Source organism: Marmota monax, unplaced genomic scaffold (genome assembly GCF_021218885.2).
Source record: "Marmota monax isolate L192 unplaced genomic scaffold, Marmota_monax_Labrador192_F-V1.1 WCK01_AAM20220418_F8-fsc00068, whole genome shotgun sequence".
Taxonomy (NCBI): Eukaryota; Metazoa; Chordata; class Mammalia; order Rodentia; family Sciuridae; genus Marmota; species Marmota monax.
Window position 1 is genome coordinate 8,371,570 of NW_026692352.1, and position 26,930 is coordinate 8,398,499.

General features: G+C 37.5%; 1 protein-coding gene across 3 annotated transcripts in view; it reads right to left on the reverse strand.

Moving 5' to 3' along the window:
- Positions 1–26,930, reverse strand: part of Gab2 (GRB2 associated binding protein 2) — a 200,607-nt gene that overhangs the window by 59,179 nt on the left and 114,498 nt on the right. For all 3 annotated transcript variants that reach the window (XM_046442072.2, XM_058578566.1, XM_058578567.1), the window contains one exon: positions 7,025–7,325. In XM_046442072.2, coding sequence (XP_046298028.1) covers positions 7,025–7,325 — 301 coding nt within the window. The remainder of the gene's footprint in view (positions 1–7,024; positions 7,326–26,930) is intronic.

Genomic DNA, 26,930 nt, shown 5'->3' on the forward strand with positions numbered 1-26,930 from the left:
GTGTGGCTGGAGGAGGTGGGTCACTGGCAGGGGGTATGCCTTTGCGGGTATATATTTTGTGAGTCTTATAGTTGGTTATTCTATGCTTAGCTTTGGGAAAACTGCCACACTGCTTTCTGCAGTGCCTGTACTATTTTGCTTCTCATGAGCAAAGTAAAGGTGGGACATCTGAGCAATGTGTTTCTCCACATCTTGCCCAAATCTTGTCTTATACATCTTTTAAATTACACTACCCTAGTAGATAGGAAATCACTGTGGTTTTGATTGTACTTCTCTAATGGCTAAGGACACTCAGCATCTTTTTATGTACTTATTAGCGATTCATATATCTTCTTTGGAGAAATGTCTACTCAGATTCTTTGCCCATTTTGTGTTTGTTTTTAGGACTTTAAAAATGAATTAAAAACATTAATTGTACAGACTCATGAACTACAGTGTGATAATTTGATATATGTATACAATGTGTAATGATAAAATGAGAGTAGTCAGTATTTCTATCTTCTTAAATATATCTTTAAATTTTTGATTAACTAGTAATAAACATTTATGAGATATAGTACGTGTATACGTGTACATTGATTAAATTAGGATAACTGATATTTATAATATCTCATTATTACCTTATGTTCGGAGTCTTTGAGTATCTTTTAGTTATTCATAAAATAAATAATAGACTATTGTGAACTACAATCACCCTACTAGGATGTAGAGTTTATTACTCCTACCTAATTGTGTTTTGGAACAATTATCCCATCTCCCTCTGTTTGCCTTCCTACCATTCCCAGCCTTTAATAATGTCTATTTTACAAAATCAGTAGGTGCATTTCCATGTATTAGTAATGAACTTGATAAGAAAGAAATCATGACAGCAAAATAATTCATAATAGCTACAAAACCCACAAAACAAGAACAACAAAAACCTTAAGAATATATTTAACTAAAGAAGGAAAAGACTCCTACAATAAAATTAAAAAAAAAAATCCTATGAAAGAAATTGAAGAGAACACACACACAAAAAATGGCAAGACTGCCGTGATTGTGGATTAGAAGAATCAATAGTTAAAATACCCATACTAAACAGCAGTTTCCAGATCTCATGCAATCCCTATCAAAATACCAATGACATTCTTCACAATGGAAAAACATCTAACACTGAAAAAACAAAACAAACCCTAGAAAAAATAATCTGAAAATTAATATGGAAGCACAAAATACCCAATAGCTAAAGCAATCTCAAGCAAAAAGGACAAAACTGGAAGCATTCCAACAACTGATTTCAATGCATATAACAGAGCTATAGTAACCAAAACAGCATATTAGCATAAAAACCAATGCATAGATAGACTATAAAATAGAGATCCCAGAAATAAATCTACAAATCTACAGTCAGTGAATTCTCTACAAAGGTGCCAAAAATAAAGAGAAGAACAGCTTTTTTACCAAATGGTGCTGTGATAAATGTGTGATACATGCTTAAAACTGAGACTTTATCCCCACCTTTTACCCTGTACAAAAGTCAACTTGAAATGTGTCAAGGACCTATATATAAGACTTGAACTCTGAAACTACTAGAGGAAAACATAGGGGAGACACTCCAAGACATTGGTATAAGCCAGGTGGAGTGGCACGCACCTCTAATTCCAGCTACTTGAAAGGTTGAGGTGGGAGAACTGCCACTTCAAGCCCAACCATGGCAACTTGGTGAGACCTCATCTCTAATTAAAAAGAAAAAGGGATGGGAATATAGCTCAGTGGTAGAGTATCCCTGTTCAATCCCCAGTACTGTAGCCACACACACACACATACACACACTCGTACAGGCCATCATTTTTTTTTGGATATAATCCTAAAAGTGTAGGCAAAAACAGGCACAAGGGATTATATCAAACTGAAAAGCTTCTGCACAGCAAAGGAAACAATCAACAGAGTGAAGAGAAAACCTGCAGAATGGGAGCAAATTTTTGCAAATTCTTTATCTGACAAAGGATTTTATTCAGAGAATTTAAGAGCTTTACCCATTTTTAAAACTGAGTTGTCTCGTTGTTAACTAAAACAAGTTTTTTTTAATATATTCTTAATTCCAAATGCTTATCAGATATAAAGATTTGAAAATATATTTTCCTATGCTGTGGGATAATTTTTTTTTTAAAAAGCTATTAATTCCTAAGCCTAAATCAGAATTACTGACTCAGCATATCTAAGTTAAAAGAAAAACTTTCAGGTGATTCTGAAGGTTTGGGAATCAATGATCTAACCCAGTGCTTTTCAAATTTTAGTGTGCATACAAATCACCTGAGAATCTCCATAAAATGCAGATTCTTGGGGAAAGAGAAAAATCACCACTAAAACCCCACAGTTAAGGGAGCATGGCTGGACTAGCCCGGGGTGGGGGGGGCTGTGCCAGTTGCTCTCTGCAGCTGCATTCTCTGCCAGCTCCCCTCAATGTCCCTGGAGCATGTGTGTTTCCATCTGGGTGCAAAACTTAACAGATGGATCCATGTTGTGTCTCAGTGTCTGGAGGACATGAGGGAGAGAGTAAGGCATAGGGGCATGATGGTGCATCTGTTTGCTGGGGATATGATGGTGGAGAGGGAGCTATTCCAACCTGTCAGCTGAAGTTGTAAAACTACTGCTGCCATCATCTTCTCTGATGCTTTCCATTTCTTAAGTTCAACTGATACATGGGTGGAGTCACTGTCAACCTAGTCATGTCTCTTGGACTCTGTCACCTAAAGGTAACCTTGGGAAAAAGAAGGGCTTTATTCCTTGTTTAGAGGTTCAGGCCCCAATTTAGTGGTGAAAGAACTTTTAAGAGCAGTATCAGTATACTTTGCTGCTTGCTCAAATTGCAAGGAAAAGCTCAATGGTCTATCTGATCCTGATTCTACCTAGCACATGTGATTTCAGCGGCAATGGTAGGCTTTTCAGTACATTTCTCCTGAGAAGAGTGAAATCATGTCATCTCATGCTCCTCATAGGCAGGTCACTTTCTGTATAAGATGGACTAATGTAAACCTCAACTAGTTTTAACAGCAATCAACTCCATCTGGTTTAAAAAGACTCAGTTACAGTCGGGTGTGATGGTACATGCCTGTAATCCCAGCATTTTGGGAGGCTCAGGCAGAAGGATTGCAAGTTTGAGGCCAGCCTTAGCAACTTGGAAAGGCCCTAGCAACTTAGTGAGCCCCTGTCTCAAAATAAAAAATAAAAAGGGCTGGAGATATGGCTTAGTTATTAAGCCTCTCAGGCTTCAATCCCCTGTGCCCCCTGCCAAATATATATAGTGTTGTTTACTCTATGAGCACTTTTCCATTATTTTAAACAAGAATATCTCTAATTATATATCCTACTGTTACTATTCAAAGAGTATGACACTCATAAATTTCTATCTTCTGGCTTTTCTTTAATTTCTGTAAATTATAAAGTAACAGTATTAAGAGCCTCAGTATTATTTTCATGTTTCTCTGAGAGGACCTGGAGCAATATTTAAAAAAAAAAAGTCAGATTTAATTATCTGATAATCATGGCTTTTTTTGTTTTTGATGATGTTGAGGATGGAATGCAGGGCATTTTATATGCTAGGTGAGTGTTCTACCACTGAGCTACATCCCCAGCCCCAGTCACTGTTTTTGACAACAAATGAGATCCTATCTAAATATCTTGTGTATTTAGTATGACAATGTTTTGGTTTCTGCTGCTAACAAGTGCTCTAAATATTTAGCATATTTAGACATTTATATTTAGACAAATTCACATAGCCATAGTTTGGGACTGTAAACCAATAACATGTTGATTCTTGGCTAGCTCAGGGACATGTACATGTACTTATATCTTTTCTAACATCATGAATGAATGCAATTGTCTTCTCAGTGATTAACTAGCTATAAACTTGACTTGTCACCTATTTATCATAGCTATCATTTATTTTTTTAAAAATTGTTTTCTTTTTTTAGTTATATATGGACACAATACCTTTGTTTTATTTATTTTTATGTGATGTTGAGGATTGAACCCAGTGCCTCACATATGCTAGGCAAGCTCTCTACCACTGAGCCACAACCTCAGCTCCTCTTATCATTTATGTAAAGGAAAAAATTTACCATTTTGAATCTTTCTCTACTTGCTTTCACATTAAGAATTTGAGCCTTTGAATTATCTCCAGGTCTGTATAAATTACACTTATTTTGTAGACAAAATGGTAATTTTCAGTTTTTCCCTCACAAGTTTTTTTTTTTTTTTTAAGGTGACATTAATATTACTATCTGGAACAGTATATTACAGAAGAGGGCCCTCTGCTATCTGATTCAGCAGGTAGGGATCTTAAATTACTTACAGTTTTATAAATGAACAAACTGATTTTGATGGGAAAATCATTATGTCCTAGTTTCCTGAATGGTAAATCATAGAAAGAGTCAGGTTGATATGGGCAAAATGTGCTATTTTTTTAAAGTTTTGCTACTGAGTCAATTATACCTTTTAGTACTTAAATATATTATATGTTTGCTGTACTCTGTTAAGAGACTGACTATGGATATTGCTATACTGGAATATAAAATTTCTACAATAAAAAAAAAAAGAGGGCTGGGGCTATGGCTCAGCGATAGTGCACTTGCCAGGCATGTGTGAGGCACTGGGTTTGATTCTCAGCACCATGTAAAATAAATAAAGGACTATCAACAACTAAAAAAATAAAAATAAAAAAAAAGCCAGGTATAGTGTTGCACATTGTTAGAGTCTGTAAACAAGTCAAGCTGGCGCCTGGCATTTTGCAGAGGGAGTGGATTGTGAAATAACGCCAGCAAGCCATTAAGCGTGGAGATTCCTTATTGGTTGACTGCTGTATCTAGTTTATGTTAATTAAGATAAGCTGTGTGGAATGTATATATACCCCTCCGGTCCTACAATATACGGCTCCTACTCCTGCTGTATCAATGTACACAAGTTGTTTGTCACCCCCCGGGTTATTTTGCTGCAGCCGGACTGCGGCAGCACATCTGTAACCCTAGGGACTTGGAAGGCTGATACAGGAGGACTGCAAGTTCAAGGGCAGCCTGGGCAACTTTGTGAGACACTGTATTAAACAACGACAATAACAAAAACCCATAACAGTAGTCACTGTTGCAAATATTATCCACTAATGAATGCAAAAATTAGTGGCAAATTTTAAGGAGAAAAATGTATTTGTATATCACTGGAGTATTTCCCAAATGTTTATTAGTCACAAAAATAAAGATAATTAGCTTACAGTTGAAACATCAGGCAGATTCTACTTCCATCAAGTGGTCAAGGTCAATGAGACTGGTAGTAAAATCTTTGACACCATCTGCCTCTGACCCAATGTGCTGAGAAAAGGACATCACCTTTGTAGTAATCTCCCGAACTGATAACCTCAGTATAACCACGAGGAAACATCATCCACACCCACAAAATGCCTAGGCAGTATTCTTTAAAGGGGTCAAGGTTATGAAAGGTAAAGAAAGACCAAGAAGCTGTCATAAACTGGAGGAGACTCAGACACAATAAATCCAACATGGCATTCTGGATGGATTCCTGAACAGAACAAGGAAATGAGTGAAAATAGGTGAAACCCATATAACCTGTAGTTAACAGTATTGTACCAATGTTGATCACTTAGTTCTGATAATTGTACCATGGTAACTAAGATGTTAACACTAACGAAAGCTCAGTGAAAGGTATATAGGAAGCTGCTGTACTACTTTCACAACCTGGTTGAAAGTATTCTGTTCTACTCTGCTTTTTAACAAGCTCCCAATAGAGGCAGATTCTGCTGGTCCACAAACGCCATCCTGAGTGGCAAGGGATTAGACCAGTGGTTCTCAAACTTAACCATGCATCAAAACAACCTGAAGGGTTTTCCAGAGCACATTGCTGGGCTTTACTTCCAGAGTTTCTAACTCACATAGTTTGAGGCGAGGCCCAAGAATCTGTATTTCTAAGAACTTTCTAGATAATGCTGATGCTGTCAATGAGCTAAGAATGATCTTCCATTTTCAAAGAATTGTAAAACAATTACAGGAATATGAAAAAGATTGTATCTGGCCTTCAAAGCCTAAAATAGTCAGTGGAAATGGTTGCTGAGACGGGACCCTTGTTACTCAGTGCTGCTACTTGGCTAGGGGATAGTTTAGTGGTAGAATGCTTTAGCATGTGCATTCTGTATTCAGGTCCAGTAGTCAAGCCCAGCCTCAATCAACAAACAAAAAAACCTAAAAAATACTACTGCCTAGGTGCACTAGTCAGTGATTCTTAGTTAATTCATCTGGCATGGGTCCTTGGCACCAATGTTTTTAAATGTTGCTCCTCCATTTTCTGTTAGGCAACCAAAGCTTGAATTACTGATTTTGACTATCTGCCTACCTATTAAAAAAAAAAATCTGCTCCTCAGCCATCCTGGAGAGCTTGATATGAACCCAAACAAATGCCCGTGCCAAGGAGCATTTTTGCAATTTAAAATTCATTTCAAAAGTTGAGCTATTTTTTTTGTGACAGTTATTAAAGCCTGAACATAAAATCAGTATTTCACCTTCTCACTTGTCCCCTTCTAAGGGAATATAAATGAAAACAGTATTATATATCAATAACCCACAAAAATTGCCAAATAAACAAATGAGCACACTGTGCAGGGTGGTCTGAAAAAATGGGCTAGGAAAGAGAGATGGACTAGAGAAGGGGTCAGGTGAAAGTTTCCTATGGTGTGGGTGACAGGTAACAGCACAGGGTGCTAGAGAGCTGAGGGAAAGGGAGAAAGGTTGAAGTCTGAGAAATGGCAGTGGTAATCAATATACTTGAAGAAACATCACAAAATACTTTTAGCTTCATAAACCCAACATTTCTTGGTTTTTCCACTGGAACATTATTATCACCAGGTATCCCTCTAATATTTAGCCAATTCCTTCACATTTTAATCTTTTGCTTATTACTCCTGCCAAAGAGGAAACCTTAGCTTGAGTCTGGCCGCCTCATCGTTGCCCCTTCTGGAAAAGGCCTGTGTTTGCTCTCATACCTGTGCTCTCTTCAGCCTGATTGAAGCCACAGATCTGACAGATGCTCTGGACCCATTTATTCATGTCCTCCTCTGTCTCAGCCACCAGGTAAAAGGTGCGCTCGCTGGTCTTGATATCAAACACAAAACTATCCTGCAACTCCTTCTTGTTGAAGGTGAGGCCTGCATCCACCTGCTCACAGAAATTCAGGTTGATGATGCGCAGGGGTTTCTTGGAGTGATCATTCTTGTAGTATTCCAGAACATCTGGATCGCCGCTCATCCGGCCACTCCGCAGGATAAACCAGCGTTTCTTCCAGGCCTAAATACATCAGGTAGGAGCAAGAAGGGGAAAATGCCATTAGGTATTTAAAAAAATTTTTTAAATATTTTTGGCTCATGCATACTAGGTAAGTGCTCTACCATCAAGCTACATTCCTAGCCCTTTTAAAATATTTATTTTGAAGCTGGGCATGGTGGCATGTGCTTAAAATCCCAGCCACTCAGGAGACTCAGGCAGAATTACAAATTCAAGTTCAGCCTGGGCAATTTAGCAAGATCCTATCTCAAAATATAATTAAAAAGGACTGGGGTGGGTATAGCTTAGTGGTAGATGCCCCTGGATTCAATCCTTAGTACAGAAAAAAACATTTTTTTTGGACACAAGGTCTTGCTAAATTGCCCAGGCTGGCCCTGAACTTGCAGTCCTGTCTCAGTCTCCAGAAGAGCTAGGATTATAGATGCACACCACTGTGCTTCAATTTCAAAACTTGTTTTAGGTCCTCAAATATCAGGTTAAGAATGGAGACCCCTAAACCTACTGCTTGCTCACAGTCTACATTTCCATTTCAGATTTCCCCAGAGTTTCAAAAATGAAGGATGATTTTAAAAATGCACATTAGTTCAGCATTTCACTGTGTAAACAATCTTATTACCAAAAAATAGGATGTGGAATTCCTGTTTTAGATGGGGAACCCCACTAAAGTATGGTAAGTTAAAGCAATGATGTGACACAGCAAGTAGTGGAAAAGTAAGTTTCCTAACTTCCTACAATGTGCTTTTTATCAAATTATGATGTCTTAGAGAAATGCTTCTAAAACTTCTTTGAATCTCGTAACTTCAGGACTTTTTTTTCCCACTGCAATATATATCTCTAGGACTTACAATACCAAGCACTCAACTGAATGAATAAACTCCTTATATCATGCCATACTATAGAATCTAAAGCTTAGTTACATATTCCCTTATGCTATGTTCTACATCTCTTCTCTTCAATAAGACTAAGTAATCTGTGAGCAGACACCACACAGAGTGGTAAAAAGATTATTTACACTGGAGAACTTTATTTACACTGGTGAGTGAATGCTTTTCCACCAACATGCTGCATGATTTTTGACTAAATCTTTTACCTCTTTGGATCTTGCCTTATCTACATAATGAGAATCATTATCACCAACTTCACCATCCACCTGACCTACCACATAGGGTCTTTATTATGCAAATACAACTAAAGCACTCTGCATACAAACCCAAAGCAACACAAATGCCAGGATTTAATTGTTATCACAATTCTTTAGACCCCAAGGTATCTATACTCCACTGATTCTACCACTTTTGCACCCTTGCCTTTTTTTACTGTCTTCATTTCTCTCCTATCCAACTTTGGTCTCTGATCCATCACTATAATCATTTCCTTGCTTCTTTCTCCCATTTCTCTTACTTATCTGGCAAAACTAGAACCTCTGGCTTAATCTAATGCTCTGTCTATCCCACTTGCTCCCAGTGCAGCTATAGATTTCTCTCTCTTTACATCTCCAAAATCTCTACTCCTTATTTCATAAGAAAAATACAGGCAATCAAGAAGAAACTCACATATCCTCAATCCCCACATTTACCAATCTGCCTGCTATTGTAGCCATGTTTTCTGTTTCTAGAGCAGAGACAGTTCATCCATTTAAGGCCAACCTTCTATTTGTGCACATCCTCTCACATACATAGGGATTTCACTTAACAACTGCTCCCTTTCCATAATGATTAATTTCCCTTCGTAGTACTAGGATGATTCCCATGAAGATACCAATTTCTCCCATCTTAAAGAAAAAAAAATGCTGACTTAATCCCATATTCCTCTCCAACTATGATTGTTTTCTATTACTCTTTACAATTAAAACTTAATAGAGCTTTCTATTATACTACTCATTTTTATTTCCTCTCCCATTTGAAAGCCCTCTAATCAAGCTCTGTTGTCCCCAACCACCACCACCACTGAAATAGCTCCTCAAAGATCTCAAAGATTTCAATACTGCTAAATCAACTCTTGGGCCTTCACTTGATTTCTCAGGAACATCTGATAGCAGTTTATTATTCTGTCCTTCATGAAACACTTTCTTCAGTTGGCTTCATCACCTATTCTCAATTCTCCTTCTATTTTTCTAGCACTGTTTTTCAAACTCCAGTGCTGGTTCTTCTGCTTCTCCCTAATCTCTAAGCACTGAGATGGCCCGATGCTTAGTTGTACAATTCATTATCTTCTACACCCACTCAAGTTGTTTTATTCAGTTGAACAGCTTTAAAACCATCTAAATGTTGAAATTCCTAAATTTGTATTTCTAGCCCAGACCCATCTGCTGAACTCAAATCTTATATCCAACTTTTCATTAACAGGCATCTCAAACTGTGTTAAAAACCAAGCTTCTTATATTCTCTAGACCATTTCCTCCTGCAATTTCTCCTATCATAGTTACAGCAATGCCAGCTTTCCAGTTGCTCAGACCAAAAATCTTGATGTCATAGTTGCTTCTTTCCTTTCATACTCTACATTTCAATTCATTGGCAAATCAGTTTAAATAATTCAAAATATATCCAAAAGCTGATCATGTCTCTCCACCTCCACTGCTGTTCACTTGGTATCATTCACCATTTTGCAGTCTTCCTGTTTCTCCCCTTCCATCCTGCAATCTATTTCCAACATAGAAGCCAGAAAGCAAGATGTAAATCAGAATGCCATTTCTCTGTACAAAGTCTCCAATGGCTATCCATCTACTCAGAATAAAAGTCTCATCCTCACAATGGCCCACATCTGTGCTATAGTCTGGATCTGAAATGTTCTCCAGGTGTCCCCACGTGTTAAAGGCTTGTTCTGCAGTCCATCATGCTATGATGAAGTGTGGAGCCTTTGAGAAGTGGGGCCAAGTAGGAGGTTTTAGATCACTGAGGGCATCCCTCCTGAGTAGCTGGGATTACAGGTGGGCACCACCTGCCCAGTTTGTGTCCCTTTAATAACCTACATTTTTCTCTATTTTGTCATTTCTTTCTCCAAATTTGGGATTTCAGTTCCTTTTGTTTTTCTCCTCTTTAAGCTCTGAGCATCTTGAGGTTAGGGTCTTGTGTGGTAAACAGCTACTTGGCAGAGTTCTTAACAAACAAATGGGAACTCAGTAAAGATCTGTTGACTTTTTCCCTCCATTTGATTAATATGTTAATTTATTCAAACTAATAACTGCAATTTTAAAATATTGTAAGTTGTCATAGTAGGAAGTATGAAAGAAGACAGCAAGAGGATTACAGAAAAAAGAATAAGATAAAGGTATGCATTTTATGCTCTGTGATATGAGCTCTTTAGCATCTGTACCTTTCATTCTGATAGTTGCAGTGACTACATAATATTTATAAATAGGTTTGGGAGATTTGGCTGAAAAGTGCCCAATAATACAGAAATGAAGTTACTCTTGACTGTTGGACTACTAAAACATAATGCAAAGAGAATATGAAAACATGATCCTGAATATGCTATTAAAGAGAAAGCTTCTTTGAGTCTGTTCTAATACCTAAACAAAGTTTCATACAAAAATTAACTCAAAATGGATTATGAAATTAAATATAAAATATAGAGAGAATCCAGGAAACACAAAGCCAAGTGGGGTAAATTCTAAAGAGGTAAGGTAGATTTGATATTTGTAATCAATGTGATGTACCATATTAACCAGCTGAAAGAAAAGAGAAAAAAATATTACATGATCATATCAATACAGGAAAGAATATTTGACAAAATTCAACATAAATGAATTTATTACAAAGCTCTCAGAAAAATAGTGATGAACATGTGGGAATGAATAATAAAAATAAGTGGGCTAAAGTTGTTGCTCAGGAGTAGAACACTTGCTTAGTGTGCATGGAAGCCCAGCATTTATGATAGTCTTTTTTTTTTAAATGAAAAAAGTATAAACCTTTTTTTTAATGAAAAAAGTGTAAAACACGTGCAGCAATTTCATATGATGAAAACCTTATAATTCTTATTAAAAAAACAACAAAGAAAAGCTAAGAGAATAGACATACCATGATCACAGACTATGTTGGAAGACTCAACATAATTCTTCTCCTCAAATTGATGTACTGGCTTATTACAAGTCTTATCAAATTCCAGCAAGAATTTTTGTAGAGGTCAGACAAGATTAGAAAGACAAAGGAAGGAAGCACAATAGCTAAAACAAGTATGAAAAATAAAAATAAAATGGGAGGAATCAATAAACCATATTTTAAGACTCATTATATATAGTAATGAAGACTAAGTAATAAAGAGAACCCAGAATTAGATCCATATAACGTGCCCAACTGTTTTTTGTTTTGGTACTGGGAATTGAACCAGTGGCACTTTACCACTGAGCTACATCCCCAGTCCTTTTTAATTTTTATTTTGAGACAGGATCTCACTAAGTTGCTTGGGACCTTGCTAAATTGCTAAGCCTGGCTTTGAACTTGTAATCCTCCTGCCTCAATTTCCAGAGTTGCTGGGATTACATTCTGGGCTTGCCCAACTGTTTTTGACAGCTTTTGCAACAAAAAGTTGCAGAAGCAGTTGAATGATAAGAGGAGGGATGGGAGAACATGTCAATCTAAGTTTCCCACCTTATAAAAAAACTAACTGGAGATATGTCATGGACTTAAATGTAAAATGTAAAACTATATAATGTTTAGAAAAATTGGTGGAAATCTTTGTTTTTTTGTGACAAATCAACAAGCTTCTTCCATAGCATTCAATTTTTTTTTTTAAAAAAAAGCATAAATTTTGCTGAGTGCTTTGGGGGACAAAGACAAGACAGAAGACTCAAATATTTCCTTGGAATGAATTACAATATTTATAAAGTTGCAAGAAGATGAGATATTAATACATATCCCTAACATAAAAAGTGGATTTTTCTAAGTACCAAAAAAACAAAGAGATATAATATGTTATTAGACCACTGAAACTCAAACTTAAAGGGATGGAGTCAAGAAAGAAGGGAGAGAAAGGGAAGGGAAAAGGGAATAGTGAAGGGGAGAGGGAAAAGGAGAGGGAGGAGAAAGAGGAGAGAGAGAGGAATGATTATGAACAATGAGGAAAGTAGGGTTTGCTGTATGGTTTTGAAAAGGACTTTTTTAAAAAAAGAACACACAGTATGACTAAGACCTGGGCCTGGAAAAACATAAGAAAGTTTCAGAGAATGTGAAATAGTCTCTCTGGAATATGGAAAGGTGGAAAGGAAAGAGTTTGGAGGTCCTGGAAAGCCTCCAATGTCCCCCTAAGAAGTTTTGTCCCTTCTTTATTAGTAATCAGGAGACACTGAAGAGTACAGACCAACGGAGATGTATTAAATGTTACTGTGCTCTCCATTTTCAGTGAGGAAGACAAACCAGAGAAAGGAAAAATAAGAGACAAAAAAACTAGGAAACTTGCAATATTCAACAATTGTAAGAAAAGAAGATGGTCTAAATGAGAACAGCAATAATGGAGACAGAGAGGGGAAGACATGCAAAGTCAATGTACTTAACAATAGGGCTTAAGAAAGTATATGCAGCATGGGGCCTGTTGTCAATAAAATTACAACACAAAATTTGTGTCTAGAATCAGGGGTATGCTGCCACTTTCTCTGATGAAACAGAAGTGACTATTTTCCTTGTGTACCCAAATCCTGTCAGAAAACAAAACATTTCACAATCATTCAGACCACAGAGGCACAAATATGGGTACACATGTCTTGAAAGTTGCATCACTTCTGGCTGTTGAGCTGTTGTACATGTCACATGAACCTGTCTGTCCTTTGGGTTAGGTCCAAAGATCCCCAAGTGTGCAGAACAAGGCTATGGCTTCCTCCTAATGCTCTTGGCACCCAGAAAGCTTAAGTGGGTCCCCATTTAGCTTCACAATGACCAAATTATACTAGGAGTGTTCTGTTCTGTTGGGGTGGTATTGAAGGGACTTGAAGTCCTCTCATGTATGCATTCCGAGGGACTCTGCCTGGGGTCACAATCATAGTGTTCTAGGTGAAGGGCTGCTGGCATGTGGAAGAGCAAGTTGATTTATTTCAGGAGACTCTGCATACTGAAGTTGAACTAGTCTGGTACCAGGAGGGGAATGCTGTGGAAAAGCAAATTCTGACTTTTTTTTTCCCTAAATAAACCAAGTACTTCCTACAGAAGTGGCCCAAAGCAGATCACTTAGAAACTGGAGAATGTTCAGCACTGGAGATTCTAAAGGAGACAGCCTAGGCTAAAGGTTAGCAATTTCTTGTGAACATTTTAGATCTTTTAGGTCACAATCTTTGTCATAACTAATCAATTCCATAGTAGTCATCAAAGTAGCCACAGACGATCTGTCAGCAAACCCACATAATTATGTTCCAATTTGTTTGCTGACCTCTTGCTGACCCCTAGGACAAGGGTGGAAGAGGGGTTGGGGGAGACTGTAGAGCAGCTTAAGGAGTGGTCAACAGATGGACAGGACACTCAGGTCTCTTCCAACCCTTCAGAGCCTCATGTATTTTTCCCTATGAAAATTTGACATGGGAACACTTCACTAATCAGATTACTCAGATTCTTGGAATAGAGGGTTGTGTTCTTCTGAATGACCAAGTATTAACTAGAAAGAACCCCTTTTGAGTTTTATCCCTGAAACTCCAGCCCTGAAACTTCTGCCCTGACTTAGGTTTATACCAAAGATAACAGAACTCTTCTTTGATGACTAAGGACTTTTGTATACCCTCAAATCATCTTTCCAGATGTCAAATCTTATGTGTCCTGTGGCTAAAATTGTAGAAGGGGCAAAGCATTTCTTGGAAGAGGGTTTTGCATAACTCCTAGAAATGGGTGTGTCCTTTTAACTTCCCTCTTTCTGATGAGGGTAAGAAAAAAAAAAAACTGCCAATAAACTAGAGAGTCCTTTCAAGTGAGGATTATAGTCCATTGGAATCTAACTGATGTTACTAAATGATATCAATATATTGAAACTATTAGTCAGATATATTAAGAACATATTAATATGTGTATCTTTAAAACTCTTTGCTTTATTAAAAAAATCACCAATAACACACATGCATACACACATTTCTCTTAGTGAGACTCTCCGGTAGTGATGTGGTTTGAATTCCAGCTCTAACAAATCTCAAAGATACAGGAGGATTTGACCTGACTTCAGAGTTTCTGATGCAAAATTATATCCTAATATGTTTCAGTGTGAAATACACTAGGCTTGTCTTGTGACCTGTGATAGTTCAGAGTAATGGTTCAGAGTCCAGAGTTGTCATACACCAGTCACACACGTCCATGGAATAGTCCTAAGTGATGAAGGGTTCTTAAGCTATCTTTCCTTTAGGAGTCCTTTAGCTACTCTCAACCATATGGACTTAGTATTCTGAGGTGTTAGTATATGAGGTATATTCTTAGTATATGAGGTATCCCCCCAAAGCTCCGGGATTAACGTAGAAATGTTCACAGGTGAAATGACTGGATTGTGAGAACTGTAATCTAATCAGTCCACCCTAGTTAGAATGGACTGGGTGGCAACAGTAGGCAGGTGGAACATGGCTGGAGAAGGTGGGTCGCTGGAAGTGTGCCCTGGAAGGGTTCATCTTCCCTATAGCCCATTTCCCCTTTATCTCTACTGCCCTACTGCCATGCTCTTCTGCCATGATGTTGTTCCTCACTTTGGACCTAGAACAATGGGATTTGGTTGCCCGTGGACTAAACATCTGAAACTGTGTACCACAATAAACTTCCTCTGATAAATTGGGCTTGTCAGGTATTTGGATACAATGACACAAAGTTGACTAATACATGAGGGAATTTAAAAGGTGCTTGTCCTGAATACTCACACCATGCCATGTGTTTTCTATCCATGATCACATTTAATCCCCAAGCCAGTGCTGCAAGGTCAATGTGATACCCTTTCACAGATGAGAAAAATGAGGCTTGAAGAGGCTAAACAACTCACAGAGATCACAGCCCTATGTCTTTTTTGTCCCCTGGATCTAGGATAGGGCCCAGAAAGAGCTTGAGGGAAAGCTAGAGCAGATGAATTTCTGACTATGTTTTGAGAAACACTGACCGCAGAGTGGATGGAAGGTATTCATGTTTACTGGTTTATGGTGGAGGCTGTGGACAATAATAGGACTAGAATCTAAGTCTCAGCTCTTAGTCCAAGTTACCTGCACTCCCCAAATGTAAATCCCCTAGTAGATGGCAAGCATGGTTACTTGTTCCTGACTCATTCATCTCAGTAATAAAGTCTCTCCGACTTCAAATGAATCTTATTTGTTCCTAGAACACAGAATGAACTTTACCTAACACAAGACTGTTATATTCTCAGGTCAAGGCTTTTGTATCTCCAGAATTTAGCACAGTATTTGGTAATTGCTTTGCATTATGTAAGCCTTCAATGATAATTATAGCAAAGGAATAAAAGGAAAGGACACCCATTTTTTGTCTCTTTTGTTTAAAAACAAATACACAAAAGCTTTATACCTGCTAGTATAACACCACTCCTGGCTGAGACAGTATACAGACACTATAAACAAAGGATATCCTGGAAAAGCCCACATTCTTTATAAAAAGCTGATTGCAATGACGGGTAGATCATTGGAGCATAGATTAGGCCACATCGATGGGTTCAGCAATGGGCCCACAATACAAGTCAGCTCAGAGATATTAAGATTCAACTCTAGGATTTTTGTTTGTGTCATTCAAATTAAGCTCTTTTCTGTAACTGCACAAAGGATTGTGACATTATTGGCCTGAAGTTGTCGGAACTGCTATTTGGAGCCTAAGAACAGCCAATCCAGAAAGAGCAGAGTTCAAAGATGGATCCTGGGGAAATGTGAGTCCTAAATAAAGTTAACCCTTGAGCCAGGTTTCCCCTTAGATCATCTGGTTTAGGTGACTCAAAATGTTTTCTCATTTAAGGCAACCCAGATCACTATCTGATCAATACAAGCTTCAAACATGGTACTATGCTGAGACCCAGAGCCAGACTTCCCAGACTGGGAAGTCCCTTCCATATGCCCTGCCATATTTATTATTTGACTCATTTGCTGTTTCCTTAATTCAATTTCTTTTCCATAGTATTTTTTCCTACTCATACAAAACTTTTCTCTTTTTCCTTCCATCCATTCAATCAACATTTATTAAACCTGTTAGTGACAGGGCCAGCCTTCAGGGCCTCATGATCTATGGAAGGGACAGGCTGGTGCAGTCAACAGGTAACTTAGTACACAGAGGTCAGTGTTTAAATAGTGATATACACACAATTTGTGGGTGATAAGAGGAGAGTACTACTTTGCCTGAGAGGAGTAGGGAAACTTATAACATATGAGGTGACACTTGGATTGGGTCTTAAAGGATATGGAGAGTTTTGCTAGTCCAAGAAAAATTACTAGAGGGAGAACTTTTCAGGTGAAGAGAATAATGAATAGTTGACTCTTATTGTTCCTGATAGTTAAGGTCATAAAGTTAACACAAACACTGAACCAGTTAATAATTATTCTTCTAGGGAAATAAAGATGTCGTTTTTGTGAGCTTCTGGTCACATTTTTTTCAACTGTTATAAGTGTGTTTCTGTTCAAAGAAATCTTATTTAGTATGTACATTATTACTGATTCATTAACACTAAACTCATGATCAACAACACTATAAAACATACTCAAACACAGCTTATCCATACATGTATTTTCTCATTAAGGCACACCCCAGCTTTTTCTTTTGCTTAAACATTCCAGACAGCCCTCAGCATTATCCTTGAGAGTGATTTAAGCAGTGAAATTACAAAAAAAAAAAAAAAAAAAAAAAAAAGGCATGAAAATGCCAAAAACACAGTACTAAGTATGTCACAAGAGAGACACTCATTTATAGTATGAGAGCTGAAAAGGGCAGAATATTGCCTTGTCCCATGTCAGTGGGAAACATGCACATCAGGTGACTCAAATTTTCCACTTCTCTGTATATGCACATGATCTGTGGTTGACCATGAAAACACAGTGCCTCAGTTCACTTGACCAGCTATTCCCAAATATCTTTAGCTAGGTAATTTATACACAACATAAATGTACTTTGCACAGATCTGGAGGCTGGCAGTCTAAGATCAAGACACCAGAAAGCCCTGTTCATAATAAATGTATTCTCACATGATCAATGAGGGCCAAATGGTTCCACCAGTCTCTATTATAAGGGCATGAATCCCAGTCGTGAGGGTGGTGAGATGACCTACCCAATCACTGCACAAAGGCCCACCTCTTGATACCAACACATTGGGGATTAGATGTTAATATATGAATTTTGGAGGAACACAAATACTCAGATACCAAAGTATTTCTCAAAAGTATTGACGTGGGGATTATGAATAAATTTCTGTGAGTAGATAAATTTGTGAATACAGAATTTAAGTGAATGTGAAGACTGTACAGGAAGAATTATGGTATACTCAAACAATAAAGTCAAATTTGGTAAAGCTTGATGGCGAAGTGGGTAAAAAATAGTGTGGAAAGGAAATCACTGACAGGCTCTTTTAAGAAGGGCCCCACATGCTAGGCCAATTGTTGTCAATGCCAAATATTACTATAAATCTCAATATCAATTGAGACTTTAATATCAATTGAGATTTCCCCACAGACATACATTTTTAGTATTTGTTAATAAAGAAAAGTTACTATGAATTCATTAACTCAATTATTAATCACAATATTCACATATTTTTGGGAAAAAGTACAAATTTATAAAAAACACTCATTTACTCCAAAACAAAGCTTTGTGGAAAGTGTGTGTTTTGTATTAGCATGGATCATAGAGCATGATGCATGGATGGGTTCTTTGTCTCACAAATTCAAAGAATGAAATCCATGGACACAAGGGTTGAGAGTAAAGTATCGGAATTTATTTGAGTAATAGAAAGAAGAGCTCCGGAAGCGGGAGGGGTCTCAAGAGAGGGTTGCCAATGGGTGTCTGTGTCTGAGTTTAAATAAATCTATAGGATGGAGGAAATCATCCCCTTATCCAATACTGGATAAGGCACTCAGTGTCTACCATGTGCTATTTGGTCCAATCAGGTTATTGTGCCTTTTTTTGGATGGGGCTTGAGTACTATGCAACAGATGTCTCACTATCAGTTTTTTTTCTGCTTACACAGGAATCTGGTTGACCTTGATGAGGCCTGGCTTGTGTCTGTGGTCTCTCAGTTCTGTTACACAGAAACCTGACCTTGGAGGAGGCCCAAGTTTCCTGTCTGTCTAACCAACCTCTTTCTCCTGCTTCACCAGCCCACTGTGTGGGAGCTACTGCCACATACCCTTGGGAGCAGCCCAGGTAGAGGGAACAGCTTGTATCAAGGCTGGTGGAGGAAGAGAGCTGGCTTAGGGGAGGACCTGACAAGAGGTCCTGGCTAAAGCACAGTAAGCAAAAAAAAAAAAAAAAAAAAAAGGCAGAGGAAGATTGTGCAGGGTCTTATTGGACATTTTATGAAGCTTAGTTTTTAATCATAAATAGAATATGGCTCTTCGATAGGGGAATAACTAATAAATTGATATGTTGGTGACCGAAGAAATGAGCTTAAGAACAATGTACATGATATAGTACATATCCTGTATGTTTATGTGCACATAAATATATATACAACCACACACATGTGTGTGGGTCGTATAACCATATATGACTTACAAATGCTTAGAAAAGCATTCCAAACTATTTCTCATGGTTCCCTGTCAAGGGAAGTGGATGTAAAAGAGACATGCTATAAGGGAACTTTTCACATTTTAATCCAGACTTTTGACTCATTGTTGTTTTTGGTACTGGGATTGAACCCAGGGGTGCTCCACCATTCAGCCCTTTTTATTTTTTGAGACAGGGTCTTATTAGGCCTACATTGACCATGAATTTGTAATCCTCCTACTTCAGCCTCCCACGTTACTGGGATTACAGATGTGCACCATCATGCCCAGCACTAAATTTTTTTTTAAATGCAAAGAACATGAGCCAGAATGGTTTCAGGTGTTTTTATATTTATAGTTCTAAAATATCACTCCAGCCTACAGCAATTGAACTGATGTCAGGAAAGAGCACGACAATGGAGTCTGTATAAATTACCACTCACGAAATAATGGTCATTTGGATCAGGACACATATATCAAAGATATACTTCAGAGTCTGAAATGATTAACCCTGATGATGTAGTGGGTGTGGAGGGATATAGGTGAAGGAAGAGTAAAGACAGACAACAAGATTTCTAGCTTGAACAAGTAGGTGTGCTGTGTTATACTTACAATGGGGGAGAGAATCACAGCTACATCTTTCTGACAAATCCATTATGGGGCATTCTATCCATGCTTCTATCACATCAAAGACAAAGGGGCAAGATGAATTTGACATGTGTGAAGGGGAGAGGGTCACATCTGGGAAACCAAAGAACTTTGTATCAGTAATTACATTGACTGAGTTCTATGAGATTGATTCCCAAAAGACCAAGTTGACCTTTCTGCAGAGGAATCAAAATCCATTAGTAGAATTACCTCTCCCATTGACAAAGAAACAAATGAGCTCTTTCAGCCCTTCGAATTCTGGAAAAACAAAGTTCAATCCATTGAAGGACCTTGCTTTCATGTCCTTGAACGCTCTGATTTAAGATATATTTAAAACATGGAATTAAGCAAAGGTTATAAGAGAAAAACCTAAGCAAAGATGGACAAAGAATAGATAAATAATGCCCACAAATACAAACCATTTCCTTTCCTCTAGAACAAAGGCTTCTTATTCACCCCTTCCTCCAAGAACTGGTTCCATATTTTCTTAAATATAATCTGTGTTCCTTCCTTGCTTAAACTCTTTCATTAACTCACAACTGTCTTCACCTGGTAATTAAATTTTAGTGTGCACCAGAATCACTGAGACGTCTTTTCAAATGCATTCTTAGGTCCCAGTCTCAACAGAGATTCAGACTCAGTAGGTCTAGAATGGAGTCCAGGGATATAAACCTCAAATGATTCTATTACAGAATGTCCAAGAATACCATTTGGAGAAACTCTGCACTAAATTGTGGTGGTTCATATGATGTGGTCTTGACTTAGTAAGAATAAATGGAAAAGAAATTTGGAGATTTGGTTGTACTTCTAGCTGTCTCTGGAATGTGAAGTCACTGGGCAGTCACTCATCTGTTTTCTATCATTACACATTTTATTTAGTTTTTAGACTATCAGAAATGAAACCATACAGAATGTATTCTTTTGCACCTTTTATGCACAACATGAAGTTTCCATAATTTATGCACATTGCTGAATATGTTAGTGGTTTATTAAATTTCTGAGTAATACAGTATGTTATGGAAATACCATTATTTTCCTTCCCATACTAGGGGGAAAAACACTTCCTGGTCCCGGGCAATGTATACTCATCTATATAAATTACAAATGTTGACTTTGTTGTTTAATTTTGGACATTTTAAGTCCACAAATAAAGACAGAGGGTTAGAAACATCAGGTAGGACTTCTGGATGGTACTCAGTGAACTCTTCCAAAGGTACCCAGACTGTAGATACACATGAGCAAAAGCACAAAATCTGGGACTTTCTTGTGGGCATCTAACACTGAGCTGCTATATCCCCATCCCATTTTATTTTTTATTTTGTCTTGAGACAGGGTCTTGCTAAATTGCCAAGGCTGGCCTTGAATTTGCAATCCTGCCTTAGCCTCCTGAGTTGTTGGGATTACAGATGTATGTCACCATGCCCGGCAAAATCTGGTGCCTTCTGGAGAGCTTTGTACTATCCACTGGAGTCAAGGACACCATGGGATTTGCTAGTCATGGGAAGATATGAAAATCTGCTACCAAAGTACATAATGACCTGGGCAAGGGGCCCTTTTGGAAACTGGCTTCTCCTCTCTCACACCACTTGATAATAATGCAGGCAAGTCATTTAAAGGATGGCAGGAGAAACTGAACCTAATTCCAAAGATTAATTTGGGTGATAAAATAAATGGCCTGTGTGACTCTGAGGAACCCCAATTTATATCAATTCAGGAGCCAGGAGTACATAAAACTAAAAAAATATTTCCACACAGAGACTATTCTATAGCTCCTCTATGAGCAGTTGAAAAGGTTTTTGTTTAATATATAAGGGGATCACTATATAGCATTAGAAGAAAAGTTCCTATAGTATGCTGATTTTAATGGATGGATCTGGAGACTATTATGCTAAGCAAAATAAGCCAATCCCAAAAACCAAAGGTCAAATGTTCTCTCTAATATATGGATGCTAACACACAACAGAGTGGTGGGGGAAGGGAAGAATAGCAGTTCAGTGGATTAGACAAAGTGGAATGAAGGGAAGGGAGGGGGGACAGGAATAGGAAAGACAATGGAATGAACCTATTTTTCCTATGTACCTGTACAATATACCACAGTGAATCTCCACATCATGTACAACCAAAAGACTAGGATCCTAATTAGAACAAGATTATTCCATGTTTGTATAAATATGTCAAAATATATTCTACTGTCATGTATAACCAAAAAGAACAATAGAAGAACAGCTCCTGATCTGATCTCTTTAAAAAAAAAAACTTCCTTATGTTAAAAAAGGCATAATTTTTTTGCAATAAAATCCATCCATCATAAAGAATTCAGATGGATTCATTTTGCCAAATGTATCTATCATATAACCACCACCACAATCAAGACAGAACATTTGCATCTCCCCAAAGAGTTCCTTTGTGTCCTTTCCAGGTTAATCTTCACTCCTTACGCTGGCCCTAGGCAGTCACTCATCTGTTTTCTATCATTACACATTTTATTTAGTTTTTAGACTATCAAAAATAAAACCATACAGAATGTATTCTTTTGCACCTTTTAAGTACAACATGAAGTTTCCACAATTTACTCACATTGCTGAATATGTTAGTGGTTTATTAAATTTCTGAGTAATACAGTATGTTATGGAAGTACCATTATTTTCCTTCCTTATTAAGGGAAAATTAGGTTGTTTCTGGCTTGGAAGTATTTTGAAAAAGTTAACTATAAACATTCTTGTACAAGTTTTTTGTGAACCTGTTTCTCTTGATTAAATACCTAGGAGTAGAATGGCTGCATCACACAGTGAATGTATGTTTGATTTTATAAGACACTGTTTTTCAAAGTGGTTGGAACATTTTTTGTTTGTTTGTTTGTTTTTTAAATTCCCACTAGCAATGTATGAGAATTCCAACTGCTTCACCAAGCTTGGTCATTGCGGCCATCCTAGTGGGTGGATAGTGGTACCTAACCATGGTTTTATTTTTTTATTTTATTTTTTTAAATTTTTTATTGTGGGTTGTTCAAAACATTACAAATTTCTTGACATATCATATTCCACACTGTGATTCAAGTGGGTTATGAACTCCCACCTTCACCCCATACACAGATTGCAGAATCACATCAGTTACACATCCATTGATTTACAAATTTCCATACTAGTGTCTGTTGTGCTCCGCTGCCTTTCCCATCCTCCACCCTCCCCCCTCCCCACCTCTCCCCTCCCCTCCCCTCCTCTCTCTACCCCTTCCACTGTATAACCCTGAGGGTCTCCTTCCATTACCATGCAATTTCCCTTCTCTCTCCCTTTCCCTCCCACCTCTCATCCCTGTTAAATGTTAATCTTCTTCTCCTGCTCTTCGTCCCTACTCTGTTCTTAGTTACTCTCCTTATATCAAAGAAGACATTTGGCATTTGTTTTTTAGGGATTGGCTAGCTTCACTTAGCATAATCTGCTCTAATGCCATCCATTTCCCTGTAAATTCTATGATTTTGTCATTTTTTAATGCAGAGTAATACTCCATTGTGTATAAATGCCACATTTTTTTTATCCATTCATCTATTGAAGGGCATCTAGGTTGGTTCCACAGTCTTGCTATTGTGAACTGTGCTGCTATGAACATCGATGTAGAAGTGTCCCTGTAGCATGCTCTTTTTAGGTCTTTAGGGAATAGACCAAGAAGGGGAATAGCTGGGTCAAATGGTGGCTCCATTCCCAGCTTTCCAAGAAATCTCCATACTGCTTTCCAAATTGGCTGCACCAATTTGCAGTCCCACCAGCAATGTACAAGTGTACCCTTTTCCCCACATCCTCGCCAGCACTTGTTGTTGTTTGACTTCCTAATGGCTGCCAATCTTACTGGAGTGAGATGGTATCTTAGGGTGGTTTTGATTTGCATTTCTCTGACAGCTAGAGATGTTGAGCATTTTTTCATGTACTTGTTGATTGACTGTATGTCCTCCTCTGAGAAGTGTCTGTTCAGGTCCTTGGCCCATTTGTTGATTGGGTTGTTTGTTCTCTTATTGTCTAATTTTTTGAGTTCTTTGTATACTCTGGATATTAGGGCTCTATCTGAAGTGTGAGGAGTAAAGATTTGTTCCCAGGGTGTAGGCTCCCTATTTATCTCTCTTATTGTTTCTTTTGCTGAGAAAAAAACTTTTTAGTTTGAGTAAGTCCCATTTGTTGATTCTAGTTATTAACTTTTGTGCTATGGGTGTCCTATTGAGGAATTTGGAGCCCGACCCCACCGACTGTAGATCGTAGCCAACTTTTTCTTCTATCAGACGGCGCGTCTCTGATTTGATATCAAGTTCCTTGATCCATTTTGAATTCACTTTTGTGCATGGCGAGAGAAAGGGATTCAGTTTCATTTTGTTGCATATGGATTTCCAGTTTTCCCAGCACCATTTGTTGAAGATGCTATCCTTCCTCCATTGCATGCTTTTAGCCCCTTTATCAAATATAAGATAGTTGTAGTTTTGTGGATTGGTTTCTGTGTCCTCTATTCTGTACCATTGGTCCACCCGCCTGTTTTGGTACCAGTACCATGCTGTTTTTGTTACTATTGCTCTGTAGTATAGTTTGAAGTCTGGTATCGCTATACCGCCTGATTCACACTTCTTGCTTAGCATTGTTTTTGCTATTCTGGGTCGTTTATTTTTCCATATGAATTTCATGATTGCTTTCTCTATTTCTACAAGAAATGCCTTTGGGATTTTGATTGGCATTGCATTAAACCTATAGAGAACTTTTGGTAATATCGCCATTTTGATGATGTTAGTTCTGCCTATCCATGAACAGGGTATATTTTTCCATCTTCTCAGATCTTCTTCTATTTCTCTCTTTAGGGTTCTGTAGTTTTCATTGTATAAGTCTTTCACCTCTTTTGTTAGGTTGATTCCCAAGTATTTTATTTTTTTTGAAGATATTTTGAATGGAGTGGTTGTCCTCATTTCCATTTCAGAGGATTTGTCGCTGATATACAGGAATGCCTTTGATTTATGCGTGTTGATTTTAAATCCTGCCACTTTGCTGAATTCATTTATTAGCTCTAATAGTTTCTTTGTAGAGCCTTTTGGGTCTGCTAGGTATAGAATCATATCATCTGCAAATAGTGATAATTTAAGTTCTTCTTTTCCTATTTTTATGCCTTTAATTTCTTTCGTCTGTCTAATTGCTCTGGCCAGTGTTTCGAGAACTATGTTGAAGAGAAGTGGAGAGAGAGGGCATCCCTGTCTTGTTCCAGATTTTAGAGGGAATGCCTTCAGTTTTTCTCCATTCAGAATGATGCTAGCCTGAGGCTTAGCATAGATTGCTTTTACAGTATTGAGGTATGTTCCTGTTATCCCTAGTTTTTCTAGAGTTTTGAACATAAAGGGATGCTGTACTTTGTCAAATGCTTTTTCCGCATCTATCGAGATGATCATATGGTTCTTATTTTTAAGTCTATTGATGTGGTGAATAACATTTATTGATTTCCGTATATTGAACCAGCCTTGCATCCCAGGGATGAATCCTACTTGATCATGGTGTACAATTTTTTTGATATGTTTTTGTATCCGATTCGCCAGAATTTTATTGAGGATTTTTGCATCTAGGTTCATTAGAGATATTGGTCTGTAGTTTTCTTTCTTTGAAGTGTCTTTGTCTGGTTTAGGTATCAGGGTGATGTTGGCCTCATAGAATGAATTTGGAAGTTCTCCCTCCTTTTCTATTTCCTGAAGTAGCTTGAAAAGTATTGGTATTAGTTCTTCTTTAAAGGTTTTGTAAAATTCTGCTGTATACCCATCGGGACCTGGGCTTTTCTTAGTTGGTAGTCTTTTTATGGTTTCTTCTATTTCCTCAATTGATATTGGTCTGTTTAGGTTTTCTATATCCTCCTGAGTCAATCTGGGCAGATCATATGACTTAAGAAATTTATCTATGCCTTCACTATCTTCTAATTTATTGGAGTATAAGGATTCAAAATAGTTTTTGATTATCTTCTGTATTTCTGAAGTGTCTGTTGTGATATTGCCTTTTTCATCCCGTAAGCTAGTAATTTGAGTTCTCTCTCTTCTTCTCTTTGCTAGCATCGCTAAGAGTCTGTCGATTTTGTTTATTTTTTCAAAGAACCAACTTTTAGTTTTGTCAATTTTTTCAATTGTTTCTTTTGTTTCGATTTCATTAATTTCAGCTCTGATTTTAATTATTTCTTGCCTTCTACTTCTTTTGCTGTTGTTTTGCTCTTCTTTTTCAAGGATTTTGAGATGAAGTATGAGATCATTTATTTGTTGGTTTTTTCTTTTTTTAAGGAATGAACTCCAAGCAATGAATTTTCCTCTTAGAACTGCTTTCAATGTGTCCCATAGATTCCGATATGTTGTGTCTGTGTTTTCATTTATCTCTAAGAATTTTTTAATTTCCTCCTTGATGTCTTCTATAACCCATTGATCATTCAGTAACCTATTGTTCATTCTCCAATTGATGTATGCTTTTTCCTTCCTTCTTTTATCGTTGATTTTCAGTTTCATTCCATTATGATCAGATAAGATGCATGGTAATATCTCTACTCCTTTATATTGTCTAAGAGTTGCCCTGTGACATAATATATGATCTATTTTTGAGAAGGATCCATGTGCTGCTGAGAAAAAAGTGTAACTGCTTGATGTTGGGTGGTATACTCTATATATGTCAATTAGGTCTAGGTTATTAATAGTGTTATTGAGTTCTATAGTTTCCTTATTCAACTTTTGTTTGGAAGATCTGTCCAGTGGCGAGAGAGGTGTGTTGAAGTCTCCCATGATTATGGTGTGGTGGTCTATTAGACTCTTGAACTTGAGAAGAGTTTGTTTGACAAACATAGCTGCACCATTGTTTGGGGCATAAATATTTATGATTGTTATGTCTTGTTGGTGTATGGTTCCCTTAAGCAGTATGTAGTGTCCCTCTTTATCTCTTTTGATTAACTTTGGCTTGAAATCTATTTTATTTGATATGAGTATGGACACGCCTGCTTGTTTCCGAAGTCCATATGAGTGATATGATTTTTCCCAACCTTTCACCTTCAGCCTATGTATGTCTTTTCCTATCAAATGCGTCTCCTGTAGGCAGCATATTGTTGGGTCTTGTTTTGTGATCCATTCTACTAGCCTGTGTCTCTTAATTGGTGAGTTTAAGCCATTAACATTTAGGGTTATTATTGAGATATGGGTTGTTCTTCCAGCCATATTTGTTTATTTCTGTTACTAAACATGGTTTGTTTTCCTCTTTGATTATTTCCCCCCCCCCTTTACTGTCCTACCTCCCACTGTTGGTTTTCATTGTTATTTTCCATTTCCTCTTCCTGTAATGCTTTGGCGAGGATGTTTT